Source organism: Pseudophryne corroboree, chromosome 3 (assembly GCF_028390025.1).
Source record: "Pseudophryne corroboree isolate aPseCor3 chromosome 3, aPseCor3.hap2, whole genome shotgun sequence".
NCBI classification, from domain to species: domain Eukaryota; kingdom Metazoa; phylum Chordata; class Amphibia; order Anura; family Myobatrachidae; genus Pseudophryne; species Pseudophryne corroboree.
In genome coordinates, this window is record NC_086446.1 from 49,542,328 (window position 1) to 49,560,919 (window position 18,592).

General features: G+C 47.9%; 1 protein-coding gene across 1 annotated transcript in view; it reads right to left on the reverse strand.

Moving 5' to 3' along the window:
* The window catches only part of LOC135057148 (oocyte zinc finger protein XlCOF22-like), a 61,585-nt gene that overhangs the window by 41,722 nt on the left and 1,271 nt on the right, over positions 1–18,592 (reverse strand). Inside the window, exons 2-4 of the mRNA XM_063963046.1 lie at positions 18,153–18,276; positions 15,557–15,635; positions 15,344–15,441 (exon numbers count right to left, since the gene is read on the reverse strand). Of these exons, the coding sequence (XP_063819116.1) occupies positions 15,344–15,441; positions 15,557–15,635; positions 18,153–18,276 (301 nt within the window). The remainder of the gene's footprint in view (positions 1–15,343; positions 15,442–15,556; positions 15,636–18,152; positions 18,277–18,592) is intronic.

Consider the following 18,592-nt stretch of genomic DNA (forward strand, 5'->3'; position numbering starts at 1 on the left):
GGAGGTAGAATTTGTGGCGCATCCTATTCAAAGCCGCTTGGGTGCGGGCGAGGAGCAACTTTTGGAGCTGACCTCGAACATTGGAGATCTCATTTTTAAGGATTTTGGAGGGGTAGGCTATATTTTTAGATTCGAGGTCTAACAGTTCAGCCTCTAGTGTTGTTTGCAGTTGATGGGCCTGTTTTTTGAGAGTGGCACCAGCTTGAATGGCAGCTCCGCAGGTGACAGCCTTAAAGGCACACCAGTGGTTAATGAGAGAGGTGTCCTGGGGGGAGTTAGTGGCTAAGTAGGAATCAATAGAGTCAGAGATTATCTTATTAGACACAGGGTTATTTAAGAGGTAAGGGTATAAGCGCCATTGGCGGGGAGGATTGTAGGTATCGTGCAGGTTCCATTTCCAGAGAACTGGGGCGTGGTCAGACCAGGTGATTGGTAAAATATCGACGCCTTTAGTTCTCTGGAGAGACCATTTATCACATAGGATTAGGTCTATTCTGGAGTAAGAGTTGTGGACAAGGGAGTGAAATGTGTATTCCCGGCCCGAGGGGTTATGGGTTCTCCAGACATCGTAAAGGTCGAATTCCGCAAGCAGATTGCGAAAGGCTAGGGAGAGACCAGAAAGGGTAGAGGGCACAGGTTGGGAGAGTTGGCGGGATTTGTCCATTTTTGGGTCTAGAACAAGGTTATAATCACCCAAAACTACTAGAGAGCCCTTCAGTGCATTACGTATAGTAAGGAATAATTTTCGCAGGAAGGGGACTTGGTTAGAGTTAGGTGCATATAGGGATACCAGCGTAACAGGCTTGTCGTCTAGTAGGCCGGTGAGAATAAGATAACGGCCACTTTTGTCTGAAAGTTGAGACTGTAGGGAAAGAGACATTTTTGCTAAAAAGGATAGCTACCCCATTCCTTTTAGATGGACCATTGGCATAGTACCCCACAGGGAAGTGACTATTCTTAAAAAGGAGGGGGGGGGTTAACAGAAGAGAAGTGTGTTTCTTGTAGTGCTACAACATCTGCCTTTTGTTGGTGGAAGGAGGAGAGGGCCAATCTACGCTTGTTAGGCGAGTTCAGTCCTTTGACATTAAGAGATATAAGGTTCAACATTGGAAACGTATATTAGACATGAGAGAGAAAGATCTATATTGAACTACTTTAGCGTATATGTACCGAGTACTAGTGTGCAGTTGTGACCGGAGGCATAAGTCAAATCTGGAGCTCAAGGTGGGAGGAGGCATGCGGGAATGGCATGGGGGGGGTTCAAAACGGGAGAGTAGAAGGTAAACAACAAAAAGAAAAGGTCCAGTATATTGGACCTGCATGACTACTGCAGGGAAGGGGAAAAAGGTTCAGGGGTTTGCAGTAGTACAGAAAAAAGTGGAGGCGGGCTGGGTGAACATGCACCGCCACTCCAATACAACTTCCATAAAAGTAAAACTAAGGCACGTACATATAATGTAAGCTTCTCTAATTGGCAGGTAGATGTACCTTGGGGCATTAACAGGCTTTCAGTAGGTAGAAATGACCGGACAAAGTATCGCCCCTTAATAAAGAACATCAATTAAACAACATGTGAGAGAGTAAACTTGTAACTTGTAGACCTAGAAAGGAAACTTGTAATTAAGCATATAATGGCATTTGAAGAATGTAAAATAAAGAGAAAACTTTTATCTCCCCCTTAAAGAGGGGAAGAGGTCTACAGTCTCCGTGAACCGGAGATTTCGGTGGAAACATTTTGAAAGGACCTGGTATGACAGTCCGATGGCTCAATTGGACGCCCAGTCTTGGCGGACGGCAGCAGCTCGTGACGATGTAGATGGCTTCTGAATAGATATGTCCCAATCCAGCAATAGCTTCACACCCGCGTCTAGGGAGGAAATTATATAGGTCGAATCTTCATACGAGACTATCAATTTAACTGGGAAACCCCAGCGGTAGTGGATGTCGTGGGACCTTAGGGCGAGGGTGATGGGGGCAAAAGCACGTCTCTTTGCTATGGTGGCAGCCGAGAAGTCTTGAAATATCTGAAGTCCCCCTAAAGTGTCGGAGTTCTTGGATTCTCTAGCGGCCCTCATAATGCGCTCCTTAACTGGGAAGAAATGTACTCGGAGGAGGGTGTCCTTAGGGAGGTCAGATGAGACGGTACGGGGTCTAGGGAGACAGTGGATGCGGTCGAACAGGAGTTCCGAGGAGTCCGCCGTTGGGAGGAGTTTCTTAAATAAGGCAGTGGCGTAGGATTCCAGTTCAGAGTTGGTGACTGAGTCTGGGATGCCTCTAATTTTAACATTATTCCGCCTTGATCTGTCCTCCATATCTGCCAGTTTGGATTTGAATTGGTCCAGATCTTGTTGTTGGCGATCATGGGATGAGAGCAGGTCATTGTGAGAGGTGACCAATTCTTCCATCTTGCGTTCTAAGTGGTCTGTCCTGTCTCCCAATGCTACCAGCTCAGTCTTGACCTCGCGGACGGCAGAGGTCAGATCCTTAGAGTTCAGACTTGAAGGCGGATAGTATCTGACAGAGGGATCTCACGGTTAGGGGGGCATCCGATTCGCAGTCCACTCCTGACACTGAAAGAGCGGAAGTTAAGACACTAGATCCCATGGGGTCCTGCATGACTGGAGGAGAGGAGACATTTTGTAGGGGGGAAATTTGGAGGGACTTTTGAGGGGGGTAGGAGATTTTAGGAGGTATTATCTCTTTGTTTTTTTTAGGAGCCATTTCTCGTCAGTAGCAGCGCATGTGGAAGGCACAGAGAGGAGCACTTCAGGGGCGGGTCCAATCAGCAGATAGTAATGAAACAGGAGAACTCAGTCACATTGATGAAATGTACGCGTTATTCAGGTAAACATGAGTGGCGGTGAACAATTTGGAGAGCACTCACATTTCGGAGGTCTTGCAGATATAGGGCATCGGGGTCGTAGAGCAGGTGGTTTGAGAGTATAGAGTCGGGTCGAAGTAGGGAGGGATGGTGCCCAAATCACATACTCTGGAAGGACAGGGAGTCTCGTCCCGGGGGCGATGCGGCAGAGGCTGTCGGTGTTCTCTGGCCTCCAATCTCGGGGGGCGTGAGGGGGTCTATGTACAGACTACAGGGTTTGGTGTTCCCCGAGTGCGTCCCCCAGAGCGCCGGCTCCGTCTCCCCCCTGCAAGGAGTGCTTACTGTGGGGAGTAAATAGGTTTGACCCCTGCTGGAGGATGGGGAAAAGCTGGGGTATTGGCTGTGAATCCTCACAGGTTGGAATGTCCAGAGGGGAAGTGGGGGAGGTTAACTGTTAATTGCCCTCTCTTCGTGGATGCCGCCAGCCGGCGGACACCCCACTCAGCTGTTTCGGTTCCCGGGTCCCAGGAGGGCCACCGGGCGTGCAGGTTCTGGGGTATTCTCCCGGCCGGTGTGTCCGGCAGTGCTCGGGAGACGTGAGTGGGGTCAGGGACGAGGAGCTGCGTGGCGGGTCGCCAACCGCGGCGATGCCTCCTTGATGTGCGGGTCTTGGAGGTCGGGGCACTCCGGCCAGGAGGAGGTTGTGGAGTGAGGGAGGCAGGCGGGCAGAGGGCGCAGCGGGGCAGGAGCGGCCGTCCTCACCTCTGAGTTAGAAGATGGCCGCCGGCAGCCGGGCGCGCAGGGAAACCACGTTGTGTGCTCAGCTTCGGTGGCGAGGCCGGGCAGCGGTCCCGCTGGAAGATCGGCCGGAAGGTGAACACAGGGTGGTGCAGTCTGCGGGTAGGTCTAGGCGAAGAGGTCCGTCGCCCCGTGTCCCGCCCGGAACGTGTTGCTGGTCCGGAGCTCGGAGTCGGGCAGGCCTCGAACTCAAGGCCCCGGCTCGTGTCCACGGAGTAGGCCGCAGGCAGTAACGTGGCGCATCGGCCTCCAAATAGGGTCCCTCCACTCAGGATGTAATCCACAGCCGTGGGATGAGCGGTTTGGGAGGTTCCAGGGATAGGGCACCTCTGGAAGTAGGGTGTTTTTGCTCGCTTTTGCAGGAGCTCAGCAGCTGCACGACCTCTCTCTGCTGCGTCCAGGCCACGCCCCCCCTACCAATATATTTTAAGTTACAACCGCAGGTCAGCATATAGATTACGTAAGATGTATTGCAATTCATATATGTTTTTATTTCATATGGTTTCTCTTCCCCATCTGTATTAATCATTACAGTATGATCAGCTGTAAAGTTGCAGGATAAACATCTATTCCTGCCACATTTAAAAAACCCTTTAGTTTTATTACCCAACTGTGTGAGCCAATCTGTTCTTTCTAGGCCACTTTTGGGATTGTTACCTTCATCGATTCTTTTCAGGTGGCTGGGGGCTAATATATTTTTGAGAGATTTATTCTTTCAAAAAATGAAATTAGGTTCTTTTGGAAGAATGTTTACTAGTATATTGTCTTGTTTCAGGATATTATAATTTTTCGATATAATTTCTCTTACTTCTACATGACCGTTATTATAAGTTGAAATAAATGATATATCTGAAAATGGGTTCTCCTCTCTTTTGTTTTTATGACTAACCTTAGATGGATTAAGTAGTTGATCTCTTTCGATACTTTTAACTTCATTCAGTGCTTTTTCTAATAGGTGGCTTGGGTACCCTCTATCTATAAAGGAATCTATCATGGTTTTTGCTTGGGAGTCAAAAGGAGCCATGGTAGAACAGTTTCTTCTGATACGTAGTAATTGACTCTTAGGGATGCCTTTTTTCCATGATGAGTGATGTGCACTGTTAAAGTGTAGATAGGCGTTTGTGCCAGTCTCTTTTACATAATTACATGTAACAATTTCTTTATTTACCACTTTTAACGAAACATCCAGAAAATTAATCAGGGAAGTGTTGAAGGAGTGCGTGAAAGTGAGGTTATTATTGTTCAGATACATGACAAAGGAAAGTGCTGATGCATAATCCCCATCCCAAATAATAAATAAGTCATCTATATAACGCCCATAGAGGACCAGGTGCGCGCCGAACTCGCCCCCCCCCACGAGCCGGTCTTCGACCTCGCCCATGTAGAGATTGGCGTAGCTCGGTGCGAACCTGGTCCCCATGGCTGTGCCCATCACCTGAAGATAAAAAGTGTCGAAAAATAAAAATAAGAATTTACTTACCGATAATTCTATTTCTCATAGTCCGTAGTGGATGCTGGGGACTCCGTAAGGACCATGGGGAATAGCGGCTCCGCAGGAGACTGGGCACATCTAAAGAAAGCTTTAGGACTATCTGGTGTGCACTGGCTCCTCCCCCTATGACCCTCCTCCAAGCCTCAGTTAGGATACTGTGCCCGGACGAGCGTACACAATAAGGAAGGATTTTGAATCCCGGGTAAGACTCATACCAGCCACACCAATCACACCGTATAACCTGTGATCTGAACCCAGTTAACAGCATGATAACAGAGGAGCCTCTGAAAGATGGCTCACAACAATAATAACCCGATTTTTGTAACAATAACTATGTACAAGTATTGCAGACAATCCGCACTTGGGATGGGCGCCCAGCATCCACTACGGACTATGAGAAATAGAATTATCGGTAAGTAAATTCTTATTTTCTCTAACGTCCTAAGTGGATGCTGGGGACTCCGTAAGGACCATGGGGATTATACCAAAGCTCCCAAACGGGCGGGAGAGTGCGGATGACTCTGCAGCACCAAATGAGAGAACTCCAGGTCCTCCTCAGCCAGGATATCAATTTTGTAGAATTTTACAAACGTATTTGCTCCTGACCAAGTAGCTGCTCGGCAAAGTTGTAAAGCCGAGACCCCTCAGGCAGCCGCCCAAGATGAGCCCACCTTCCTTGTGGAGTGGGCATTTACAGATTTTTGGCTGTGGCAGGCCTGCCACAGAATGTGCAAGCTGAATTGTACTACAAATCCAACGAGCAATAGTCTGCTTAGAAGCAGGAGCACCCAGCTTGTTGGGTGCACACAGGATAAACAGCGAGTCAGATTTCCTGACTCCAGCCGTCCTGGAAACATATATTTTCAGGGCACTGACGTCTAGCAACTTGGAGGCCTCCAAGTCCCTAGTAGCCGCAGGCACCACCAATAGGTTGGTTCAGGTGAGACGCTGAAACCACCTTGGGGAGAAACTGAGGACGAGTCCTCAATTCCGCCCTGTCCGAATGGAAAATCAGATAAGGGCTTTTTCAGGATAAAGCCGCCAATTCTGACACGCGCCTGGCCCAGGCCAGGGCCAACAGCATGACCACTTTCCATGTGAGATATTTTAACTCCACAGATTTAAGTGGTTCAAACCAATGTGACTTTTGGAACCCAAAACTACATTGAGATCCCAAAGTGCCACTGGAGGCACAAAAGGAGGCTGTATATGCAGTACCCCTTTTACAAACGTCTGAACTTCAGGGACTGAAGCTAGTTCTTTTTGGAAGAAAATTGACAGGGTTGAAATTTGAACCTTAATGGACCCCAATTTCAGGCCCATAGACACTCCTGTTTGCAGGAAATGTAGGAATCGACCCAGTTGAATTTCCTCCGTCGGGCCTTACTGGCCTCGCACCACGCAACATATTTTCGCCAATTGCGGTGATAATGTTTTTGCGGTTACATCCTTCCTGGCTTTGATCAGGATAGGGATGACTTCATCCGGAATGCCTTTTTTCCTTCAGGATCCGGCGTTCAACCGCCATGCCGTCAAACGCAGCCGCGGTAAGTCTTGGAACAGACAGGGTCCTTGCTGGAGCAGGTCCCTTCTTAGAGGTAGAGGCCACGGATCCTCCGTGAGCATCTCTTGAAGTTCCGGTTACCAAGTCCTTCTTGGCCAATCCGGAACCACGAATATAGTGCTTACTCCTCTCCATCTTATCAATCTCAGTACCTTGGGTATGAGAGGCAGAGGAGGGAACACATACCCTGACTGGCACACCCACGGTGTTACCAGAGCGTCTACAGCTTATTGCCTGAGGGTCCCTGGACCTGGCGCAATACCTGTCGAGTTTTTAATCATGTGGAAGACTTCTGGGTGAAGTCCCCACTCTCCCGGGTGGAGGTCGTGCTGAGGAAGTCTGCTTCCCAGTTGTCCACTCCCGGAATGAATACTGCTGACAGTGCTATCACATGATTTTCCGCCCAGCGAAGAATCCTTGCCGCTTCTGCCATTGCCCTCCTGCTTCTTGTGCCACCCTGTCTGTTTACGTGGGTGACTGCTGTGATGTTGTCCAACTGGATCAACACCGGCTGACCTTGAAGCAGAGGTCTTGCTAAGCTTAGAGCATTGTAAATGTCCCTTAGCTTCAGGATATTTATGTGAAGTGATGTCTCCAGGCTTGACCATAAGCCCTGGATATTCCTTCCCTGTGTGACTGCTCCCCAGCCTCGCAGGCTGGCATTCGTGGTCACCAGGACCCAGTCCTGAATGCCTAATCTGCGGCCCTCTAGAAGATGAGCACTCTGCAACCACCACAGGAGGGACACCCTTGTCCTTGGTGACAGGGTTATCCGCTGATGCATCTGAAGATGCGATCCGGACCATTTGTCCAGCAGGTCCCACTGGAAAGTTCTTGCGTGGAATCTGCCGAATGGGATTGCTTCGTAGGAAGCCACCATTTTACCCAGAACCCTTGTGCATTGATGCACTGAGACTTGGCTCGGTTTTAGGAGGTTCCTGACTAGCTCGGATAACTCCCTGGCTTTCTCCTCCGGGAGAAACACCTTTTTCTGGACTGTGTCCAGGATCATCCCTAGGAACAGAAGACACGTCGTCGGAACCAGGTGCGATTTTGGAATATTGAGAATCCAATCGTGCTGCCGCCACACTACCTGAGATAGTGCTACACCGACCTCCAACTGTTCCCTGGATCTTACCCTTATCAGGGAATTGTCCAAGTAAGGGATAACTAAAATTCACTTCCTTCGAAGGAATATCATCATTTCGGCCATTACCTTGGTAAAGACCCGGGGTGCCGTGTACCATCCATACGGCAGCGTCTGAACTGATAGTGACAGTTCTGTACCATAAACCTGAGGTACCCTTGGTGAGAAGGGTAAATTTTGACATGAAGGTAAGCATCCTTGATGTCCCGAGACATCATGTAGTCCCCTTCTTCCAGGTTCGCAATCACTGCTCTGAGTGACTCAATCTTGAATTTGAACCTCTGTACGTAAGTGTTCAAAGATTTTAGATTTAGAATCGGTCTCCCCGAGCCGTCCGGCTTCGGTACCACAACAGTGTGGAATAATACCCCGTTCCCTGTTGCAGGAGGGGTATCTTGATTATCACCTGCTGGGAATACAGCTTGTGAATGGCTTCCAAAACTGTCTCCCTGTCAGAAGGAGACATCGGTAAAGCCGACTTTAGGAAACGGCGAGGGGGAGACGTCTCGAATTCTAATTTGTACCCCTGAGATATCACCTGAAGGATCCAGGGGTCTACTTGCGAGTGAGCCCACTGCGCGCTGAAATTCATTGAGACGGGCCCCCCACCGTGCCTGATTCTGCTTGTAAAGCCCCAGCGTATACTGAGGGCTTGGCAGAGGCGGGAGAGGGTTTCTGTTCCTGGGAACTGGCTGATTTCTGCAGCCTTTTTCCTCTCCCTCTGTCACGGGGCAGAAATGAGGAACCTTTTGCCCGCTTGTCCACGAAAAGACTGCGCCTGATAATACGGCGTCTTCTCATGTTGAGAGGCGACCTGGGGTACAAACGTGGAATTCCCAGCTGTTGCCGTGGCCACCAGGTCTGAAAGACCGACCCCAAATAACTCCTCCCTTAATAAAGCAATACTTCCAAATGCCGTTTGGAATACGCATCACCTGACCACTGACGTGTCCATAACCCTCTACTGGTAGAAATGGACAACGCGCTTAGACTTGATGCCAGTCGGCAAATATTCCGCTGTGCATCACGCATATATAAAAATGCATCTTTTAAATGCTCTATAGGCAAAAATATACTGTCCCTATCTAGGGTATCAATATTTTCAGTCAGGGAATCCGACCACGCCAACCCAGCACTGCACATCCAGGCTGAGGCGATTGCTGGTCGCAGTATAACACCAGTATGTGTGTAAATACCTTTTAGGATACCCTCCTGCTTTCTATCAGCAGGATCCTTAAGGGCGGCCATCTCAGGCGAAGGTAGAGCCCTTACAAGCGTGTGGGCGCTTTATCCCCCCTAGGGGGTGTTTCCCAACGCACCCTAACCTCTGGCGGGAAAGGATATAATGCCAATAACATTTTAGAAATTATCCGTTGTTATCGGGGGAAACCCACGCATCATCACACACCTCATTTAATTTCTCAGATTCAGGAAAACTACAGGTAGTTTTTCCTCACCGAACATAATACCCCTTTTTTGGTGGTACTCGTATTATAAGAAATGTGTAAAACATTTTTCATTGCCTCAATCATGTAACGTGTGGCCCTACTGGAAGTCACATTCGTCTCTTCACCGTCGACACTGGAGTCAGTATCCGTGTCAGCGTCTATATCTGCCATCTGAGGTAACGGGCGCTTTAGAGCCCCTGACGGCCTATGAGACGTCTGGACAGGCACAAGCTGAGTAGCCGGCTGTCTCATGTCAACCACTGTCTTTTATACAGAGCTGACACTGTCACGTAATTCCTTCCAACAGTTCATCCACTCAGGTGTCGACCCCCTAGGGGGTGACATCACTATTACAGGCAATCTGCTCCGTCTCCACATCATTTTTCTCCTCATACATGTCGACACAAAAGCACCGACATACAGCACACACACAGGGAATGCTCTGATAGAGGACAGGACCCCACTAGCCCTTTGGGGAGACAGAGGGAGAGTTTGCCAGCACACACCAGAGCGCTATATATATACAGGGATAACCTTATATAAGTGTTTTTCCCCTTATAGCTGCTGTATAGTTAATACTGCGCCTAAATAGTGCCCCCCTCTCTTTTTTTAACCCTTTCTGTAGTGTAGTGACTGCAGGGGAGAGACAGGGAGCTTCCCTCCAACGGAGCTGTGAGGGAAAATGGCGCCAGTGTGCTGAGGAGATAGGCTCCGCCCCTTTTTCGCAGACTTTTCTCCTGCTTTTTTATGGATTCTGGCAGGGGTTAAATGCATCCATATAGCCCAGGAGCTATATGTGATGCATTTTTTTGCCATCCAAGGTGTTTTTATTGCGTCTCAGGGCGCCCTCCCCCAGCGCCCTGCACCCTTAGTGACCGAAGTGTGAAGTGTGCTGAGAGCAATGGCGCACAGCTGCAGTGCTGTGCGCTACCTTGTTGAAGACAGGACGTCTTCTGCCGCCGATTTTCCGGACCTCTTCTGCCTTCTGGCTCTGTAAGGGGGCCGGCGGCGCGGCTCTGGGACCCATCCAAGCTGGGCCTGTGATCGTCCCTCTGGAGCTAATGTCCAGTAGCCTAAGAAGCCCAATCCACTCTGCACGCAGGTGAGTTCGCTTCTTCTCCCCTTAGTCCCTCGATGCAGTGAGCCTGTTGCCAGCAGGTCTCACTGAAAATAAAAAACCTAATCTAAAACTTTCACTAAGAAGCTCAGGAGAGCCCCTAGTGTGCACCCTTCTCGTTCGGGCACAGAGATCTAACTGAGGCTTGGAGGAGGGTCATAGGGGGAGGAGCCAGTGCACACCAGATAGTCCTAAAGCTTTCTTTAGATGTGCCCTGTCTCCTGCGGAGCCGCTATTCCCCATGGTCCTTACGGAGTCCCCAGCATCCACTTAGGACGTTAGAGAAAAGTGATTATGTTTTAAAATAAAAGAGATAGAGTCCAAAATAAACTGTTTGTGTTTCTCCCTGAGGTCCCCATCTTTATCGATTGGACAGCCATGGGGACCAGGTTCGCGCCGAGCTACGCCAATCTCTACATGGGCGAGGTCGAAGACCAGCTCGTGTGGGGGGGCGAGTTCGGCGCGCACCTGGTCCTCTATGGGCGTTATATAGATGACTTATTTATTATTTGGGATGGGGATTATGCATCAGCACTTTCCTTTGTCACGTATCTGAACAATAATTCATATAACCTCACTTTCACGCACTCCTTCAACACTTCCCTGATTAATTTTCTGGATGTTTCGTTAAAAGTGGTAAATAAAGAAATTGTTACATGTAATTATGTAAAAGAGACTGGCACAAACGCCTATATACACTTTAACAGTGCACATCACTCATCATGGAAAAAGGCATCCCTAAGAGTCAATTACTACGTATCAGAAGAAACTGTTCTACCATGGCTTCTTTTGACTCCCAAGCAAAAACCATGATAGATTCCTTTATAGAGGGTACCCAAGCCACCTATTAGAAAAAGCACTGAATGAAGTTAAAAGTATCGAAAGAGATCAACTACTTAATCCATCTAAGGTTAGTCATAAAAACAAAAGAGAGGAGAACCCATTTTCAGATATATCATTTATTTCAACTTATAATAACTGTCATGTAGAAGTAAGAGAAATTATATCGAAAAATTATAATATCCTGAAACAAAACAATATACTAGTAAACATTCTTCCAAAAGAACCTAATTTAATTTTTCGAAAGAATAAATCTCTCAAAAATATATTAGCCCCCAGCCACCTGAAAAGAATCGATGAAAATAACAATCCCAAAAGTGGCCTAGAAAGAACAGATTGGCTCACACAGTTGGGTAATAAAACTAAAGGGGTTTTTAAATGTGGCAGGAATAGATGTTTAACCTGCAACTTTACAGCTGATCATACTGTAATGATTAATACAGATGGGGAAGAGAAACCATATGAAATAAAAACATATATGAATTGCAATACATCTTACGTAATCTATATGCTGACCTGCGGTTGTAACTTAAAATATATTGGTAGGACTACACGTCCTTTAAAAGTAAGATTTCTTGAGCACCGCAGGAACATCCTGAAAAAAGTCCTAACACATAGTGTATCGAAACACTATGTGGATTTCCATAAAGGAAACCCCAAATGTCTGAAGGTGGCAGGCTTAGAATTTATCAGTAAAACGATACGTGGAACGGATCGGTACAAGACCCTCTGTAAACAAGAAGTATTATGGATGCTTAAAATGAATAGTATATTCCCTGCAGGTCTAAATGAGTCAGTAGAACTCAATTGTGTGTTCTAAATTATGGATTTTGGCCCCCCATTCATCCAACCCTTCATCATTTTCCTTCTTCCCCTCTTCCTACCCCTTTTCCCTTCCCCCTTTACCCTTCCCTTTATCCCTCAGTGCCAATATATACATTTGTTACTTCAGCGGGTTTCATTGAGTAAGTGGAACCTGCTGCTGTAACCTATAGCATAAAACAAAACAAGAAATTCCTTTCTAGTTCAATTGCTATAAGGTTTATTTATCTCCCATGAAGAATTAGTATGTCTCCCTAGAAGTAAATAATCACATACTAATCAGTAACTAGGTACGTTTACTGTTCCTGACATTTCTGCTTATTGACATGCTCCAAGCTGATTAGGTACAGATATTCACTAGATCATTGTATGAAGTATCTGTATTCTGTTTACATCAATATAATAATGGCTACATAACTGGATGGTGAATAAGATATATGACTGTTCTGTATTTTATCAAATGAAATTTTCCATATCTGCCACAATGATTAGAAGATGGAAAGCGAGTGAAATAGATAATCTGTGTAATTGTATAATGTTACCAGCCGAATAAGATTGTTTCGTATTAACTATAGGATCTTATTAAATGAAACTCCCTCTGTTTGTTAACACAATAATCTGATGACGGTAGGCTAGAAGAATAGATAACTGATGTAACTTTACTATGTTACGAGCAGGACGAATACAGATAGGTTCCCTAGTACAATATGCATTCCATTGAGTGCCGGTCACGTGCCCTCGTGTGCGCTATATGATTGGAGTAGAGATAGACTCCATCTCCATAACAACCTGTGCGGGTCACGGACCGGAAGTAATTACGTCCGCGGCACACGATTGGAGTGGATCTATCTCCATAACAACCAATGCGGGTCACTAACCGGAAGTACGGAAGCCCGCGTGCGTTCCAGCACTTTCGGACTGAATTTAAGTATATTTTTAAAAACTAATAAGGTATAATGGTCTATAGGGTATATTGTGTCTTTTATATTGCCTTGAGTCTATCCACATAATATATAGTGATGATTTTTAGTAATTTACACATATGTAATGAGATGGATTGTCTATACCAGCTGTAATGAATGCAGTAATTAACTAAGGTATAAATACACTGCCAGCTAGGATCACAGTCACCTTTGATAAAGCAGCAGTTAGCTGTGAAACGTGTCAGGTGTGAGCCTGTGTCACCTCTCCACTGAACACTTATCACCGCTTGGACCCCTGAGGACTCTTCCAAAATAGCGCTATTTGTACCCACATCCATATAACAAGGACCGAACATCATCACAACTATGCACTACTGGTGAGGACTTTCCTGTTGTATTGCCACACTACTGGGACAGTTATTCCTCCAGCGCTGTTACTACAAACAATCGGCCCGGGGATTGTGCTACAACCCTGGATAAGGGACATTTCAATTGTGCGGGTCCCATGGGGACATTGGATCAAGCGGCAAGTGAATAATCTCTATATGTATGGTGACTATGAGCTCATTAGTGCAGTGAGACCTATTTCATTTAATTATTTTACTGCAATTTTAATTCATTAAATATTATTGTAATTTTATTGACAATCCATCTCAGTCAGCGCTGTCTTATTCCTGTTATTCTTGTTTGTAATTAGATTCAGACTTATCTAATCTACGGTTAATCAGATGCATACGGTCACGTAGCTCTTTCACCCATGCAGGCTCTTGGTGTGCCGGTAGCGCCACCACATTACAACTCTGTGTCCCTAAAATGGCTTCCTCTGGGGAGGAACTCCCTGCCTCAGACATGCCTCACACGTGTACAGCACACCAAAAGACACACTGGGACTTATTTTGGGGACAGACCCACAGTAAAATCTGTCAGAGGGACACAGGATAGGAGCAGCCAGTTCACAATCCTAGCGCCAGTATTTCCTGTGAACACAGTATGTCCACAACCTAACAGCGCTTTTTAAATAGTAATATACACTATCAAATGCACCACAATCGCTTTGTGCCCCCCCTTAATAGCACCCTGTACTTGTCAGAAATGGAGGAGAGGACCAGCGTGTTCTCTGCAGCCTGAGGAGAGAAAATGGCGCTGAGTAGTGTGCTGGCTGCCTGAGGAAGATGCTCCGCCCCCGCAATGGCGCGTCCTTACACTCATACAAACACTGTAATATTTATACTAGCGGGGGTAGGGCTGTGCCAGCGGCAACTTATGCCCCCTTTTAGCCAGTTTGAGGTATTTTTCTTGCTGCCCAGGGCGCCCCCCCCCCTCGCACCCTGTAGTGCCTGTGTGTGTGGGCAGCAATGGCGCGCTGCGCTCCCACCAGCCACGCCGCACCTCATCCGTCACTTACTTGATAGAAGATCATTCTTCTTATACTCACCTGTCTTCTGACTTCTGGCTCTGTGAGGGGGGTGACGGCGTGCTGTGGGAGTGAGTATCTAGACACGGCTAGCGTTCAGTTCCCTTCAGGAGCTAATGGTGTCCCGTCAGCCAGAAGCAGAGCCATGAAACTCTGAGGAAGTTGGTTCTGCTTCTGCCCCCTCAGTCCCACGAAGCAAGGAGTCTGATGCCAGCAGATCTCCCTGAAAATAAAAAACCTAACATAAGTCTTTTCAGAGAAACTCAGTAGAGCTCCTCAGAGTGCATCCAGTCGACCTGGGCACATTTCTAAAAACTGAGGTCTGGAGGAGGGGCATAGGGGGAGGAGCCAGTTCACACCCAATGAAAAATCTTTAGAGTGCCCATGTCTCCTGCGGATCCCGTCTATACCCCATGGTCTTGATGTCGTCCCCAGCATCCTCTAGGACGTATGAGAAAAAACCTTTTTATTTAGTTATTACATTTAAATACATATTGTTATATTATCCAAACACCCTGCATGTACATCTTATTATATACTAGTGTTGTATTCAACATTGGCTATCATTGTGCTCTATACAACTTTCCTGTGTCCGCCACAGACGGTTCTTATACCTATGTTATGTCTCCTGGTTTATACTGTAGCAATATTGACGACAAGGTGTTACTGTGATTTCTTTATTATCTTAATAAACACAGATTGCCTAAAATATAACACAGCAGAACTACCCGTATATATTTCTCTCATATAACCATTTAAGAAAAATGTACAATACCACTGTAACCCTCATCTGCTTCCTTATACAGGGACAGATGTTTTCCTCAGGGTTCCATGACCATTACAGAACATTTCTGAAATACCCCTGATATCACAGAGAGTACCCCTGAGGGTACTAATACCCCCGGCTGAGAGCAACTGATATAACAAACATTTTGTGAGACCCTAAATCCCACCTACCTGATCCTCCTGTGGGATCCTGTGATTCTCCTCTGTACAATCCTGGGAATACAGAGGACGGGGACATCTCTCTGGGGTATCTCTGTTACTGGGTCCATCTGTAGGAGACACACAGTGACTGATTACATTGTATATATGTGATTATCAGATGTGTGTATATAGGGGCCCCCATACCTGCTCTCCCCTGTACAATACATGACAGTCTCCTCTTACCCAGTGATGTGAGGGTCCGGTGATTCTCCATCATCACGTCCTTGTACAGACCCCTGTGTTCCTCTATATACTCCCCCTCCTGCATGGAGAGAGAGACAGTGACATCCTGACACATTATAGAAACCTGACACACACAATGATACAGTCATCACCTAGACATGTCCCCTGGTGTTACTGTATAATGTCCCATTCCCAGCAGTCACCTCTCCAGTCATCACCCAGACACATTCCCTGGTGTTACCGTATAATGTCCCATTCCCAGCAGTCACCTCTCCAGTCATCACCCAGACACATTCCCTGGTGTTACCGTATAATGCCCCATTCCCAGCAGTCACCTCTCCAGTCATCACCCAGACACGTCCCCTGGTGTCACTGTATAATGCCCCATTCCCAGCAGTCACCTCTCCAGTCATCACCCAGACACGTCCCCTGGTGTTACTGTACAATGTCCATTCCCAGCAGTCACCTCTCCAGTCATCACCCAGACACGTCCCCTGGTGTTACTGCAGAATGCCCCATTCCCAGCAGTCACCTCTCCAGTCATCACCCAGACACATTCCCTGGTGTTACCGTATAATGCCCCATTCCCAGCAGTCACCTCTCCAGTCATCACCCAGACACGTCCCCTGGTGTCACCGTATAATGCCTCATTCCCAGCAGTCACCTCTCCAGTCATCACCCAGACACGTCCCCTGATGTCACTGTATAATGTCCCATTCCCAGCAGTCACCTCTCCAGTCATCACCCAGACACGTCCCCTGGTGTTACTGCAGAATGCCCCATTCCCAGCAGTCACCTCTCCAGTCATCACCCAGACACATCCCCTGGTGTTACTGTATAATGTCCCATTCCCTGCAGTCACCTCTCCAGTCATCACCCAGACATATCCCCTGGTGTTACTGTATAATGTCCCATTCCCAGCAGTCACCTCTCCAGTCATCACCCAGACACGTCCCCCGGTGTTACTGTATAATGCCCCATTCCCAGCAGTCACCTCTCCAGTCATCACCCAGACACGTCCCCTGGTGTTACTGTATAATGCCCCATTCCCAGCAGTCACCACCCAGACACATCCCCCGGTGTTACTGTATAATGCCCCATTCCCAGCAGTCACCTCTCCAGTCATCACCCAGACACATCCCCTGGTTTTACTGTATAATGCCCCATTCCCAGCAGTCACCTCTCCAGTCATCACCCAGACACGTCCCCTGGTGTTACTGTATAATGCCCCATTCCCAGCAGTCACCACCCAGACACATCCCCCGGTGTTACTGTATAATGCCCCATTCCCAGCAGTCACCTCTCCAGTCATCACCCAGACACATCCCCTGGTTTTACTGTATAATGCCCCATTCCCAGCAGTCACCACCGAGACACATCCCCCGGTGTTACTGTATAATGCCCCATTCCCAGCAGTCTTCACCAGGACACGTCCCCCGGTGTTACTGTATAATGTCCCATTCCCAGCAGTCACCTCTCCAGTCATCACCCAGACACGTCCCCCGGTGTCACTGTATAATGTCCCATTCCCAGCAGTCACCTCTCCAGTCATCACCCAGACACGTCCCCCGGTGTCACTGTATAATGCCCCATTCCCATCAGTCACCTCTCCAGTCATCACCTAGACACGTCCCCCGGTGTCACTGTATAATGTCCCATTCCCAGCAGTCACCTCTCCAGTCATCACCCAGACACGTCCCCCGGTGTTACTGTATAATGTCCCATTCCCAGCAGTCACCTCTCCAGTCATCACCCAGACACATCCCCCGGTGTTACTGTATAATGTCCCATTCCCAGCAGTCACCTCTCCTGTCATCAACCAGACACGTCCCCCGGTGTTACTGTATAATGTCCCATTCCCAGCAGTCACCTCTCCAGTCATCACCCAGACACGTCCCCCGGTGTCACTGTATAATGTCCCATTCCCAGCAGTCACCTCTCCAGTCATCACCCAGACACGTCCCCCGGTGTCACTGTATAATGCCCCATTCCCATCAGTCACCTCTCCAGTCATCACCTAGACACGTCCCCCGGTGTCACTGTATAATGTCCCATTCCCAGCAGTCACCTCTCCAGTCATCACCCAGACACGTCCCCCGGTGTTACTGTATAATGTCCCATTCCCAGCAGTCACCTCTCCAGTCATCACCCAGACACATCCCCCGGTGTTACTGTATAATGTCCCATTCCCAGCAGTCACCTCTCCTGTCATCAACCAGACACGTTCTCTGGTGTTACTGTATAACGTCCCATTCCCAGCAGTCACCTCTCCAGTCATCACCCAGACACATCCCCTGGTGTTACTGTATAATGTCCCATTCCCAGCAGTCACCTCTCCAGTCATCACCCAGACACGTCCCCTGGTGTTACTGTATAATACCCCATTCCTAGCAGCCACCTCTCCAGTCATCACACAGACACGTCCCCTGGTGTTACTGTATAATGCCCCATTCCCAGCAGTCACCTCTCCAGTCATCACCCAGACACGTCCCCTGGTGTTACTGTATAATGCCCCATTCCCAGCAGTCACCTCTCCAGTCATCACCCAGACACGTCCCCTGGTGTTACTGTATAATACCCCATTCCTAGCAGTCACCTCTTCAGTCAGCAGTTGAATGATCTTGTTGGCGAGTTCCAGGATCTTCTGATCATTGTGCCTCTCATGTATCAGTGATTGAGGTGGAGGCACAGCTGATGGGTGCCTCACACTCAGCGGATGTCTTCGTAATCAGATAGATGTTATATGTCATAACATAATAAGGATATTAAATTAAAAAAAACAAAGAGGACATAACAGACATGGGGGTGATAATAGGGGGCACATGGGGGATGGTTGTGTCTATGTTGTCTTCGTGCTAAGGACCTGGACGTGACAAAACGAGAGGGCAGGAGAGCACTTCCGCCCTTACAGCATCTAAATGTCTCCTTCGTTCTCCGATCGTTTGGGGCAAATTTATTTCTCTATGCAGCATTGGACGCTCGCCACGCATCAGGCTCGGTGTCTCGCTTCGCTCGCCACACTTTACTATTCCAAAT